At 36.6% G+C, this 15202-nt stretch overlaps 1 protein-coding gene and 1 long non-coding RNA gene across 5 annotated transcripts in view; one reads left to right on the plus strand and one right to left on the minus strand.

Moving 5' to 3' along the window:
• Positions 1-15202, plus strand: part of LOC110827961 (uncharacterized) — a 500889-nt gene that overhangs the window by 245900 nt on the left and 239787 nt on the right. The gene's annotated exons all lie outside the window — the stretch shown is intronic.
• The window catches only part of LOC110827962 (neural cell adhesion molecule 1), a 428987-nt gene that overhangs the window by 114715 nt on the left and 299070 nt on the right, over positions 1-15202 (minus strand). For all 4 annotated transcript variants that reach the window (XM_087358315.1, XM_087358313.1, XM_087358312.1 and 1 more), the window contains exon 4: positions 3953-4066. In XM_087358315.1, coding sequence (XP_087214441.1) covers positions 3953-4066 — 114 coding nt within the window. The remainder of the gene's footprint in view (positions 1-3952; positions 4067-15202) is intronic.

A 15202-nucleotide genomic window follows, 5' to 3' on the forward strand; every position in this document is an offset into this window, starting at 1 on the left:
TCTTCCAGCAGTATCAATACCAGTTGAGCCATTTCGGTATTTTGAAACATCATATCCCTTAGTCTTACATCAGCGTTGTAATTACTACTTGTACGACCAAGCCGCAACTCTAGTAACACTTTATCGATTCTTATAGGAAAACTGCGTGATAATTATCGATTGTCGTTATTAAGAGACAAAAGTTTTGGGAGAAGTTTGAATAAAACAGGCCATTGGTCAGCAGGAGAATGAACTAATAAATTAGAATATATCGGATTGATATATAAATACAGAATGTGAATTCAGAATACGACTGAAAATTCTACATTCTTAATATAAAACATATACTAAGCCGAACAGGCAGAATGCAACCTAATTAAATGGTTCTAATTTAAAGATATTTAATGTCAGGATTGATACTGCAAACATCAGTGGCTGTTACTGTTTGCAGCGTCAACATTCAGCACTGTGATTGTGCATCATTACACTTACAGACGTTCTTTAAAATTCTGAATAAAAGTATTATATATTATTCCAAGATTCATCAGAAGACAAGAGTTTCATAAACAGGGTCGTCTAGAAATGAACCTCAAATTTATCTCATAACTACTTAATAAATTCAAGCACTCCTTATTCCTTAAACTTTATTGAAAGAAATTGTTTGCAGAGACATTTAAAAACTATTACTTAATCTTAAATGTAACGTCTCATGATAAGTAACATCAACGCATGACGTAATCTATCACAATAAATCATTCTTTTGTTAAATGTTTAATGCATTTAGACCGACGATACAGGTCTCCGCGAATCTTACGCGGCAGGTTGGCGTATAATAATTCAATTCAATTCAGTTAATCTATTCGTCTGCGTGACAACAGCCTAGCAAGGGCAATTATAGTCAGGCACAAATAATATTAATATAACCAGGATTCTTCGTCTTACAGCGTATCAAAAGAAGCATCAAACGTGTGGAGCTACCTCAGAATATTTACAAATAGTTTCAAAAACAATAAATCCCCACTCCCAACAAGCATATATCTAAATACGAACATGACACTTTATATAACAGAATTATGTTATAAAATTAATAAAAACAATCAATTTATGTTAATTATTTCTGTCGTACTTAAGTAAGCTTACATGTATGCATACAACTGTTAATATTTTAAGTAACCTGTGCGTATTAATCAAACCTGTCTATTATTGTTTAGACTAAAATAACAGGAATTTCATGCTTGTTGTATTGAAGTTTCACAGTAATGATGGCTGGAAGGTATGGACAGAAATCAAAGATTATTTATATTACTGGGACATCAGTAAACAAGGAAACTGCGCGCAAATACAAAGCGTAGTTGTTAGTCTCGTGTTTCAAAATCTGTTTGCGAAGCGCCTTTTAATAACGTGTAAATGTCACTCAAAATTGTGCATAGCTTAATAACATGTGAATATATGTGAAATTTTTATACAAATAATCAAATTTGTATTGTCCTTTATTTATAACATGTAAGATTTTAATACTCGCACATTGAAATGGCTTAAATCTAAATTTTTACCTTGTACACTTGGGAAATAATTTTGACATAGCTTTGGTAATATTTGTGCGAGGTGCATAAAGATTATGGACAAGCTATTTTCATGTGTTTCCGCTATGTTTATGTGGGTCGTCACAGCAATATTTTCGAGATGGAAAAAGTCAGTCAATAATGAAAACTGAAAAACAGTAAAGAAAGAAATATACAACAAAAATTCTCGTTTGTGACGTACCGAGAGTAAATAAGAATGAAAACCCTAGACCCACTGAACTCCCATTATACATATTGTATTAGGAATGTTAACTATGGGATGGACAATCAGGGCCTCTGACTGCTCGTACACTGAGGTCACTAATTTGAATCTGTTCTCTCCTGCGTAACTGAGCTCATCTGCAACATAATATCTACACAAATTCCAGTGGAAGTACCAAATGGTATAGAAAATATACAGGATTAAATCACTGAAGTGCGTATCAGTCAACAATTTCAGAGACACAATCCTTATCGTTATTATAAAATTACGTTTATTTCGTTCGAACATAGGATGAAACTTATGGTTTCACGCTGAATTAATTTAGAGGGCACCATTTTGTTATCATAACAATGTATTTTACACGATGTTAGCTATAAAATTGCTTGATTAGCAATCCTCCACTTACTGGAATGATAATGATAAACCGACTACTTTCTGACTCGTAATAGTCCATAATTCGTAGTCTATATTAACCGCCCATAGGTGTGTGCCTCAGACATATAACTCTGTTAAATCAAATGTTGCCATCCATGTCTCTGAACAAGTTAAAAACAAAACTTACAATAAATAACGCGATCCAACAGACAAGGTTTAGATCGGATAATTCAGTAATTCATTATTCTACGAACGAAGTGATCAACGGACTTGATATACGCTGGGCTGCAGAACCGCCAGGATTACCAAGTAGACAGCCGTCGGCTCAACATTGGTTTGCACTCCGGTTAATTAACAGTGGACACATCCGCCTACAGTACCCGTCCTGCAGCTACAGCAACACACACATCATGTGTACTGAAGGTCAGTCGACATAGTCAGTGTGACATTGAGAAGAAAAAAATACGAAAAAACAGATGTGTTCTAATGAGCCAGAAATATGGGCACAGCCTCCTATGCACATATATATCTTCCTGTTGGAAGTTTGAGCGGATTGTCAATACGAATGAAATTATATCTTTCTCACAGCCACTTCAAACTATATTAAATTTGGTATATTAAATTTAGAATATGTGTTTTAAGAGGGCATTTTAACATTACTAGAAACGTAGTGTAAATAAACATGCACGTGTGGGTGCAAGGTCAAACCGCTGGTGTTTTATCGACAAAGTTTAAGGTCAACTCCCTATTAATACAGGTTTAAAGCACTGTGTAACGATTACCCACACTCCAAAAAATATATTCACATTTAAAAAAATTACACCAACAGTTATGTCCAAACACTGGGCCTACTTATTCCACTACACTTGCATATTAAGGTCGGAAACAGTCTAACAACATTTGGAGAGAAAAAAATGTGAATGATACACAAGGGTTTTTAGATTTACCTCAGTTGTATCTTGGAACACGCTGGAAAGTCGTTCATTTTTTATAGGATCTACTTATACAGACTGATTCAGTGTTCCGACAGAATACCCAAGGGCAGATCATTAGAAGCAGAAAATGTAAATAACCTTTTTCAGATTCGTCACCGTTTAACACTAAGTTTCTACGACGATGTAACTCTGAATAATGTTGATCATTTGACGTGGCGCTCATCGCTGATACTCAAAGTAGTAATAGCTCGACTGAGACGAACAGAAAGTACTCAAAAATAAGTACCATGAAATTACGATTTAAAATTGCTACAAATGCCTGATATTTCTTTTCTTTATTGCAAATAAGGAAATTAATTAATATGCTAAAACTAACTGCTCCTCTCTTGTGAAAGTCGACAATAACAGTAATGAGATATAACAACGTGAAAACCGTCGTAGCTCTGAAATAGTGGAAAATCCGAAGACAAACTTTATTTTTGCTCAAAATTGTCTCAAACCTCCCCACCTCCATCAGGTATTGCACTAGGGCTCTGAATAAATATGTATGGTTGCACTGCATGAATAATAACAGGATATGCAGGGTTAGACTACCGATATAGGTCTATATCGAACTTTGCAGCCGAGTGGTTAGATCTCCTGCCTTGTAGTCGGAAGGTCAGGATCTCAAATCTCGGCCCGGGGGCTATCCTTCCAGGGAAATGTTGACGTAGTACCTTAAATTATTCCAGGAAAGATTATGTCCATATGATTTCCAGTTCATTATTTATTCATAATCCTGCCTTTCGACGTTTTATAGTTCGAGTTACTGACAGCGTTGTTACATACAGCACAAATAAACACAAATCGATGTGGATATGGTCTGAATTACAACTTACCTCCTCTCACCTCACACGTCAGGACGAGGTCACTGCCTTCAGTAAGTGGGCCCACAACAGGTGTGCTCACATCACGCCCCGAATTTTGGAAAATGAGCAGTTGGTGTGGTGGAACTGTAATTCAGAATAAATACTGTTAGTATTTAAATTTCGTTAACACCATTAATCGCATGCACTAAGTAGTCTGAGATTCGCTTCTCGGTTACAGCTATGATAACAGCGTCTCATTTTTTGTACTATCGTAGACAGCTGCACACCTGCGTTAATTTATAAAGCGCTATTTTGACAACTAAAATTGTACCGAATCTCATACCAGGGAAAAATGGTTAATTAACCTTCAACATTTTAAAATTTCTGCAGTCTGAGTTTACACTCTCATAAAGTATGTTTTAATATCAACGTATAAAGGACGTTTCTGTGTTGTAAGAATTACGTACACGTAAAATGGTCACGTTTATTTTAAGAAATGTAGGAAGAATCACTATAGATTCTACGGAGAATCGGTGTAATATAAATGACGACACAAAATTTGCAGAAAAAATAGTTAATGTTTGAGATCATTAGGGTGAGAAAGTAATGCTGTGTACCTTACTTTACTTTACACTTACAGGCTTTTATAAAATTATACATGGGGAAATGTTACACTTTCATTGTCCGATTCACTTCCACAAAAAAGTAATCGTCTTCAAGACTTTTGAGTATGTTTTTAAGCACGCGACCTCAACTGCCGACGTGCCTATTGTGCAGATGTCAAAGTCAGGACTCAGTATAAACTGATTGTATTTTAAAAATATTTTTTTCAATTTTGTTATTCTCTTTGCCGCAGATTTGTGCTGACGGTATGCAATAATCACGCCATTAAGCTTGCAAGACCGAACTGAAATGGTCCTATTGTGTGGACGTGACGGATGGACACAGAGAAAAATAGTTGCCGAGTTCAATGTAACCATCCGGAAACCATCCGTTCGTCCGAGACACTTGGAACATAGGCAACAGTTCGATTTACGTTAGTGATAAATAAAACAAGTATTTCGAAGGTAACTAATGCACGATAGCAAGATTGAAGGTAATAAATTATTTAACTTTTGTAAACAAGGTGATGAACATTCAAGTTCCATAAAGAAACTGAGATATTCTTTGACAAGCCGAGTATACAACTTTTCAAAGAATATCCTACATCACATACTGAGTGAGTGAATAAATTATTTATAGGTTATGGGCTGCATGCCCCAAACCAAGTGGGCTTATCAGGGTTACTCTGAACGTATTAAAATATGCGTAGACAAATTTAAATATTCTCCTAACATTTATCTACAGGGACTATGGCACTGTGGAATACTTTATCAAACCCTCTAAGCCGAAGTTCGTCTAAACAATATTAAGACTCCAGTTCGTACCTATAAAAAAGGGTTCTGTGTCACAAATGTCAACTGGTCACTGTGTCTGAGGGAAGAAATTCCTGTTTATAGTGAGAGTCCTAACGATACCCATAAATAAAAAATGCAATTACTGATTGTTGAAACAGATGGGATTGTGTTTTGTGATGGGGGGGGGGGGGTCCCCCCACAGACAAGCTACAAGGCAGAAATACTGTTCAGCTCGTTGTAACACTGATTAAGCGTAATAAACATTGCAACAATAATCTTGGTATGGATTCCAAATGTATAAAATGAAAGACTCATCACGAACTAAAACGAAGAACGTTGTATGTTCCACCCAAATAGGCTATTCGTGCATCAAAATAATGAACAAGTGCATTATTGATACAATAAAATTTTTAATTCAAGAGGTTATGAATATTTTGTCATTTACGAGTTAATGACCAGAATATTGCAGTATGCTCTTTTGTCATCAAAAAACATTTGTGTTAGAACGACCACCATACCATCCCATAACATATAAAATACAAACTGCTCTTGTGTATAACAATCATAAAACGTTCTGTCCATCGTGTGGTAGAGTTGGTATACGCAATATTTTAGATGTGGTCAGTCATCCCATAGCCTACAAACAGAAAACGGAGTTTCGGGAGTTTGATCTACCACCGCCTTCGTGCGTTCTGTTTGGAAAGAAAAGGGAAAAGAAGAATACTCTTCTGTAGTTTTCATACTTACAAAGACAAATGGGGGCTGGATTTAATGTAATATTTCATAATCTACAAGCATAAATGATGGTTTAGAAGACTGATATGTCCCAGTGTTTAGAAAAACTGTAATTGCACTCATCCTTTATAAAACTACCATTTATTGAGCAGAATACAAATCAGACTTTTAATTTAACAACAGAATACAAATAAAACAAATATAATGTGTACACATAAAATACAGACGAACCACCCAAAGAGAAGAATGGTGGATCAGCAGAACAGTCCTAGGCACCTCTGTCGGTTCTCTGCCACAATTCTAAGCCACAAAAAGACTGACCTAATTTAGTCCAAAAAAGTAGGAGAGACGTTACGCGTCCGACCACCGGGCAGATACTGACTCACACCGCATCGCAAAACAGGAGGAGACGAGGGAGCACTCTGACGGGAAATGGCAAGGTTAGACAGAACAGGTTGATAGAAAGGAAAGGCACGAAAGTACAGAGTGGGACAAAGGTAACGTCACAAAACAGAGAATGAAAATACACAATCTTTCAAGTGAACTGTATGCAAAACCAAGTAAACTTCTTAGCTAAAAGATATCACGTTTGCTTTGAAAAATAAATTACATTCGATCTCACATGTTTTGTTGTTTAATTCGATTTCAGTATATTTACTCTTTCTAATATTGTTTAAACTCTCTTTATCGGCAGGATGCATATGAAATTAATATAATATAATCAACGGTATTCTTTTTCCCTTCGTAACATTCGTTCATTGCAAAGCAGAACAAGTCACATACTGTTCAGAAAGTCACCGTTCTTGTAATCAGAATTCTGATGTGCACTGTGTACAGAAAAAACCTTTCCTGGCCGACTGAGTCTTGCCGGTTGCGTCTGTGGATTGTTGAGAACTGCAGCTCGAACTGAAACTCTGCTTGCGGGTCATGTACAGTGAGTCAGCCATTCTCTTCACTGGCGCTCCTGCTGCTCAGTTAACTTAAAGGACTTACAGACAAACTTGGCGTAAAATAATCGTGTTTATTTATTCCGTATCAAATTACAACTTAAGGGCATCTTATTCAAGCTGTAGGGTAGTGAAATATATGAGGATACCAGCAGAAAGAGATAAAGAACATACAACCCTGCCTAGAGACCTATTCGAAAATGTAACCCATTTAATCCACTGATAGGAGACTTTGCGAGCATCAGACCGTGAAGTCACAGTGTTACGTTTAGCACTATGAGAATATAAAGAATGGGAAGCAATGTTTGTTTCCCATAATACTGAGTTTTATCGCGAACCAAATATGGGTTCGTACACAAAGATTGTGTATCCTCAAAACCTCGCTCATAATCGCAGAAATTTATTTCATTGTACTTATAGAATTTTAACGAAAACTAAGTTGATCATTTACCTGACAAGTTTATTACCGTTAAACAAATTGGAAGCAGAAAATTGTATTTAAAATTAACTTTTATAGATTAATACTTTACTTTTTAAGAGCTAGAAGGGTCTCACTCATCCACTCACTCTATAGAGCACGGCTTGTCAAAGAATAAACACATTCTTTATGGAACCTGAAGGTTCATCACCGTGTTCACAAATGGCTCCCACCGGACTCTATCTTGAGGTAACTGCTTCCAGTTCCCTCCATCGAGCCCTCTCGCCCTAAGGTCCAGCTTAACGTCATCCTCCCACCTTCGCCCAGGTCTTCCAATATTATTGCAGAGAAGTATATAATCAGATTAAAGTTATTAAATTACCATGTTTCGAAACTACCAATTACAATTTCTAATAACAGATCATGGAATTGATAGTAACCATAATGTGTTATTAAAATACTTTTATATCCCTAAAATTACCCCACCTCTACTTAGGGCGTAATGTATTTGGTCACTAAGTCAATACTGCAGTACGAAAATAAAAGTCTGAAGAATGGATCTTATAGAAACCTTTTTCTGCATTGCAGTAGTGCAACAGATTGAACAAAACTGAAAGAATTCTTACTAGAGATGGCGGATTTGGCCATGGGTGGAATCCTGTCTTTCAGTTCATCGAACAACGCTGACCAACAGTTCAAGAGGTCATGCTGTCTGACGTGCCCCAGGAGAGTCTCAAGAAGCTGGAAAGAGGTCAGGAAACCCGATCCAAATCGCAAAGGAAGACACTAATTGCTCAGAAGGAAAGAAAACCACTTTCCCCATTTCACAACCTTAAAACCCAAATAACAGTTCAAATGCTAATGACTACGAAATACAAAATACATATGTCTATCGTATTTTAAACATTTTCGCAGTTTTAAAGCTCTTTTATTTCTAAATCCCCGTAAATACTAGCGTCGAAGATACGGATTTCTTTGATGATCATGAAGAATTAAAACCGTCTACAACTCTCATAATTTAGAAATTAGGCAGCTAATGTGTCCAGCGTCACCACTACATCCAGGCGTCAAATCCTATCACAATTACCAGACTCTGGTTTACAACTCACATTCCAGTAACAGCTCTAGTAAAGCCTTACTAATTCTGGTTTTTTTCTATCCCATAAGTTAGTAAGAATACGTATTTCCCTTTCCGAAAAAAATTCCCTTCCTGATATGGTTTTGTTCAAATAAACTGTATTGATATAATGAAACAGTTTATTATTACGACAGTCTTATGAATGAACATTTTGATTTACCACAATAGAGCCATACTCGCTTAATGTATTAAATGGCTAGGAAAACTTAATGAAGATACGTCGCGATTTTCCTATACAGACAGGTTAATATCGCCTACCAATCGCATGGGAACACAGGAAAGGAGAACACTGAACTAAAGGACCTTTATATATAAAATATTCAGATTCCTACAAGAGGTGAAGACTATTCCATGAATATATTTTGATACCCTATGTAAGTGTGGCTGCACTGAAGAACGGGCCCTGTGGCTGACTCTGAAATGCTTCATTACGTAGAATGTTTCCTTCCCTTGTCTTCATTTTGCATTAGTCCCATCATTCTTCATTACTGAATTACACATAAACTTCAACACGAAAACACAACCTTTCTCTTCTATCGTAAATCAAACAACATTGATGGGTAATAAGTGTCCATAGTAGGGCGTTAACATAAAAAACAGAGCTGTGGTGCGACGCAATAAATTCTTATCAAATACATGTAACAGTTTATTTCAATGTAACATCATCATCTTACAGAGAACTGTCTCAATTTTATTAACCTAGTGCTAAAATTTCTGGATGCAAACATATCCAAGTTAATTGTCAAGTAGCTTCTCATAAAATTCTTTCTCTTGCCTGCACAGTAACTATTATGGCGCACGACTAAACAAATATTTTAAAATTAAATTTTAATTGTGCCTCAGGTACTCTGATTTGAAAAGAAAGACGTGCTTCTTATCTGTGAAAACAGTGACATTCAGTCTCAACCCATAGATCATGGAATGCACAAAGGTTTTGTTACCGCTACTTTAACCTGCTGCATCAAATTGCTGAACTTTGATAAATTTGTAAACGTTGCAAAATAAATCACGAATAATTTTATTCAGTTTGATTCATCAATTGTAGCATGCATTATATCTGTTGCCAACGCTACTCGTAAATTCACGGTCTCATCTTAGAAATTAAACTCCGATTTGATTGGCAAGACATATAAATGTAACTTTGTAAAATATGAGTTCTCTTTATCAAATCGTTTAATGTACGTAAAATTGAAATTTATTTACGTCGTTACTCAAATAACGGAAATATTACTTGGAACATCAGTAGTGAAAAGAAACAGTAAAGGTACTTTGGAAAATGAAAATGTTTTTGTTTTAACTTAACGCGTTGGAAGCCTATCATATAAACCGAGATTAGTGAAGCTTTGATACTTGTCAGCTTTCCCTGTAATTGAAATACAAAGAAGCCATCTGTGTCCACACGCAGGGGATCTCATCAAATTTTCATGCATTCCTCGAGTCATGGGATTTCCAGGTCACGTTTACCTCTTTTGAAGCACGAGTCATGTTAGAGGATACAGAAATCCGGGCATTGACACATCTGTTAGCTAAAGCAAACAACATTTTACAGTGAGTTGTGATTGCAATGAGATTAGGCACAGCATGCCTGCAAAATAATTCACTGATCCAAATTTGAAATTTTAAGATGATGGTGAGATATAATTTGTAAAACTGTTCCATCTAACTACAAGAAACAAGATTGAACCTCAGTCTCCTTCCTGACACCTTCTTTAAGACATAAGTAGAACATCAACTAACTTAACTGAACTGGTGACCCAAAAAGTACAACAGACCCTGCATATCAAAACCTAGTTTTTAATCTATTTTCTTAATATCCTTGTTGGGGTAACGAAATTTTCCATTTTCAAAGTATGCAAAATTAGCATTAAATGAAGGACTTAATACCCCCGTGGGACGTGTTTCTCCACCCCTGACACAAGCCATCATGAAAGCAGCCTTTATATCCTGCCGTACATTGTCATTTATATGTGAATTGAGTTACGTTGTTGACTATCACTTTGAAGTGCCTGAATATGTTAATGGCGTTTACTTGAGAAGAGACTGCAAAGAATAATTCATCAGTGTGTGTAGTCCGTTATTCCGCCCACAGTAAGGTGTGACAAAACGTACTCAATAATGCAAGAGCGACCTATTTACTACTCTATCCCATTTATTCCCTCTTAACTTTCGCCGTCCTCTCTAAATACCCACCTACAAGTTCAGAGACTGACGGCCTCATGTGTAACCAATCTGCTTGGCAGCTCTTCGTCTCTTTGAGCAGTAAATGCAACAATGACGCGGAAGGGTATTTTGTATCATCCTTAGCTCCAACATCTTTCGTGATGTAGGGAAATAGTATGGAAACAGTGGCTAAGAGTTGGAATAATAGTACGTATCTTAAATGTCAAATCCGTGTCAATCCCAAAGCATGACCAGTATTGATACTGGAAAGATTCTTGGGGAATCAAAAACTTTCTTTGATTCTATGGTTTCGGTGACGTCAAAGCAGATGAGAAGACGATTATGAATGATGAGCTAATAAGGAATTGGAAGAAGACGAAAATTGACTATTATTAAATTTTTTATGCCTTAAAATTTCGACAAGAAAGCCTGAAGGAAACCACAAAAAGTCTCAGTCATTATAAGCAGTGACCCAAAAGATATTATAATGGGATTCCTACAGAATACAGATCTAGAATAGAACCGTTTACAACAGCCTACTCGATATTTGTATTAAAAACGATAAATTATGAGTAACGTGAGGTTATAACATTAAATACTCTTGTTTCCATGTTAACAATTAGTATTCCGGTGTGAATAATAATTCAGTCGTTTGTAATTTATAATGTATAATCGTGAGTAATGCACCACAAACACGTGTAACTGCTCGCGAATCAAGTGAAAACTTCTCGCAATCATTAGTTTTGAATATGAATAAAGAAAGTTTTCTTTGCCGGCTCTGTAACCACGAGCCTTAAAAGTTCCATTATTTAAGCAATTTTTTGGTTGCGAGATGGCGTAAATCTGTCCTTCCAATTTCAATTACAGCGTTCTAGACCTTTTACAGACCTCGCACCATATCAGCCACCTTTATCGACTCGCGGCAGCAACCACGTATTAAATGACAATTTATTGAAGACGCTACTAACTTACTATTCCAAGAAAACTGACACATAACTCAGTCATTTTTTCCGGCAGAACAAGTCACCAATAATACGCGTCTCATTTCTGGATCTGGTGTTTTTCATTAAACTAAGCACGACGAAGTTAACAATTTGTTTTCAGAAATCAGATAATTCTTCTTAAACATACAGAACACAGTATTCTGAAAATATAAGCGGGCTGCACAAACAAAAGTCTCATATTCACAACCCTTGAATTAGCTTCAGGCAATTTTTTCAAGATTTCGGGATATATGACAAAATGAATGTTTCTCCAGTAAAAATAGAATCTTGGTTTATTAGAGGCAGTTTTATAGAAACGATGAGAGACCTCGCACACCTTCAACACGGTGTATTTTCTGAAATCAAATCTACATAAATTAGCTTTACACTGGTGCACGATCTAGGAATAACAGCTACAAGTTTGTTTACTTATACGCTTGTGCATGTGAACACGGCTTGCCCCGCCTGGCTGGGTCCGTGGATAAATTAACACGTTTAACGATCGTATTGCTTAAGTTAGCGCTTGCTAATTCTCCCCAAGGGAGCAGGTTATATCAGCCGAATCCCAGAACCGCAATTAGCGAAGAAAACTAGATGCTGCTCACAACTACCTCAGCTTTAACATTGAGGAGACTCTGCAGTTCAATCCCGCAGTCTCTGTCTATATTTGCATGTCTTATACATGTGACTTATCGGTACATAAATTATCGACACTTAAGCCGTAAACTGGACTATAATTTTAGGGTGGAAATATGATCTCTATTAAGCATGGTCTATAGATGCTAAATCGCCGGTCTGAATCCTATTCGGGGCGTGTATATATGTCGTCCATAAGTAGCGTTTTATTCTGCCCTTGGATTCTCGTGAGCCCTCTCATCCTGTCGAAACACTTTTCAGACGAAATATTATAACTGAACCTCCGCACATGTATGCATAAGATGGCTTATGTTTCACTACACACGTGCTTAAATAAAGAAACAAAAATCTCATATCCGATTAGGCTACTACAAGAGATTAATAGACATAAACATACCAGGAAGTGACTGGCTACGAGCTGGGCGATCGGAGTTCGATCCCCGACAGAGGAAGAAGGTTTTCTTCTAGGCTCTGGGACCCACCAACCCTCCTGTCCAATGTGTACCTGACTCATTTCCCGAGGGTAAAGCGCCTAAGTGTAAACACTAACATGTAACGGGATGGTTTATTTTTTACACATAACAGGGCTTAAGTTTGAATCGAAGTTCATCACTTAAGAAAATCTAAGTGTAAAAATATTACTGTCGTCTGGGATGTCGAACCGTCCAACCTGGTACACGGCGCAATATTCCAGAATACATCTTCATACTCGTCGAGGTAATAACTTAAAATCTCACAAATCTAAGTAAAAAGTTCATATTAAATGTTAATTTACACAAGAAATCTGTAACGCAACGGAGATACGTTCTGGTATTCTAACTGTTTGATGTGTTCCAAGTAATACATACGTATCAGTAGTACACTAAAATACACATATGTTCCAAAAAATTATTTTATTTTAATATAACCTCGGATTTTTAAATTTATTCAATCTCTTCGTTAAATCTGCTTTCAAGACAGTGACAGTCAAATACTAATCCGAATTTCACGTACATAACATTCAACTTTCTATGAAAATTTCAGATTTCGTCTGCAGGATTTTACGTTAGTATGGTGTTAAAATCAAAGACAATGAGACTGACGGGAGAAAAAGGTAGAAGTGGCTGTGAGTAGTGCAGACTATATAAAATTTTAATCGAAGCCTGAGCGGAAGAGACCACTTTGCAGACTGTGGCGAGAGGAGGCGGAACGCATTAGAATATACGTTCTAATGGCGCGTTAACACGGAATGAATCTTTCAGTTAAAAAAAAGGGCGAGCAATTTCTTGACCAGCTGAGCGACCTCTGAATTCTGTAAAGCTCGGCTGCACTGAGTTCATGGATTAATTAGAGAAACAAGAAGTTTTTGGAGAAAATTATGCAGTGCCAAATATTAATGTATGCCCCTGAAAATTAGTAGATTAATTGGATCAAGAACAAATGTTCAGAATATCCGGCGGCGTCAGATATCCATATCTCCAAAAAGTGATTGAAATGTCTGATAAGTTTAGGCCCACATCTAATAATATATGAAGATAAATTGGAGTTAGCCGCCTTTACTTGCAACCCGCACGGATCGATTTGCGTGCAATGCCTGGCATCTCAAGACGGGAGCAACGCCAGGCAGTCACAGCGTGATGAATTATCCGCTGTTTCGAATCTGTCGCAAGAATCATTAGCGTTACATGCATACACCTTCCTCTCCGTCCTACTTTGAGCTTCTATAAAGCTTTTCGCCTAATTTAACGAGCTTTTGTTAACTCTAGAGGAGAAGTAAGTAATCTGCCTCTATATATAGCTTCGTATGTCATCGGCAAGATGCCCAACTAGAGGCAGCTCCTTGCCCGGATTAATGACTTCTTATCTTCAAGAGTCTTTACAGTCCAAGAGCCTCACGCACACTAGAGACAGATATAATTCAAACAGTGAAGCACACACAAACACAGGTAATTGCTTCTACAACAAACACGAAAGCTACACTGTTCATATCGTGACACCATAATCTTACACCCATCAGTTACCGATTTCGTTAGGAGGAAACGGAACAGATATGCTGTGTCAGTCATTAGTGTTACAGAACATTTGTAATTCAGGAATGAATCGTCTAATTCCAAAATGACATATATAAGATTTATGTCAACATGTCATTAATGCAATAATAATTCTACCCGTTGTTATATACAGGTAGGGAACACGACCTCGCACTGTAAGGAAACATGAAACATCGATTGTATAGTAACAGCCAAGAATATTATTGTCCTAACAAGAAGCATGATATTTCGTGTAATTTTTATGAGTGCCTTGTATACATTTAATTCATAATAGGGAAGGCGTGCTCGTATGAATTACTTCACGGGCGTTGCATGTACTAAACTACAGATAGGATATAATTAAACTTGATAATGGGGTATTCACTTAAAGCTGAATAAAGAATTTAAATTAGTACAGATAAAGGAAGCATATACTTCAACTTAACCTTCGAAACACGATGGTATCAATATATACCGCAAGCTTAAACAATCACAAATGCTGCATCTTGCTTACTGAAGGTTTTTCTTATATGGGGGGGGGGGGAAGGGGGGTCAAGTAATTCTTATAATAAACAGAGAAAATTTCTTTAATCAGCATTTTTAAAATAATCCTGTAACGGATATGCATTTTTAACGTAACGGCTGCATTTTTAATATTATTTACACGAATTCAGGGCTTAAAACTATTAAATAAAGCTAAAGTTTCAGTATATCATTTTCCTCTTAAAAATCCCATCGTATAAAATATTTGGACATTAAATAAAATGTAGTTCCCATGACGTTCTACATGTTTACTATACGTACTCTTCAACGTAAACTTATTTAGTGAATATTTTACCAGATACTCCGTAAGGTAC

Source organism: Zootermopsis nevadensis, unplaced genomic scaffold (genome assembly GCF_977971745.1).
Source record: "Zootermopsis nevadensis isolate Lab colony 2312 unplaced genomic scaffold, Znev_1.0 Znev_ptg000029l, whole genome shotgun sequence".
Classification (NCBI taxonomy): Eukaryota; Metazoa; Arthropoda; class Insecta; order Blattodea; family Termopsidae; genus Zootermopsis; species Zootermopsis nevadensis.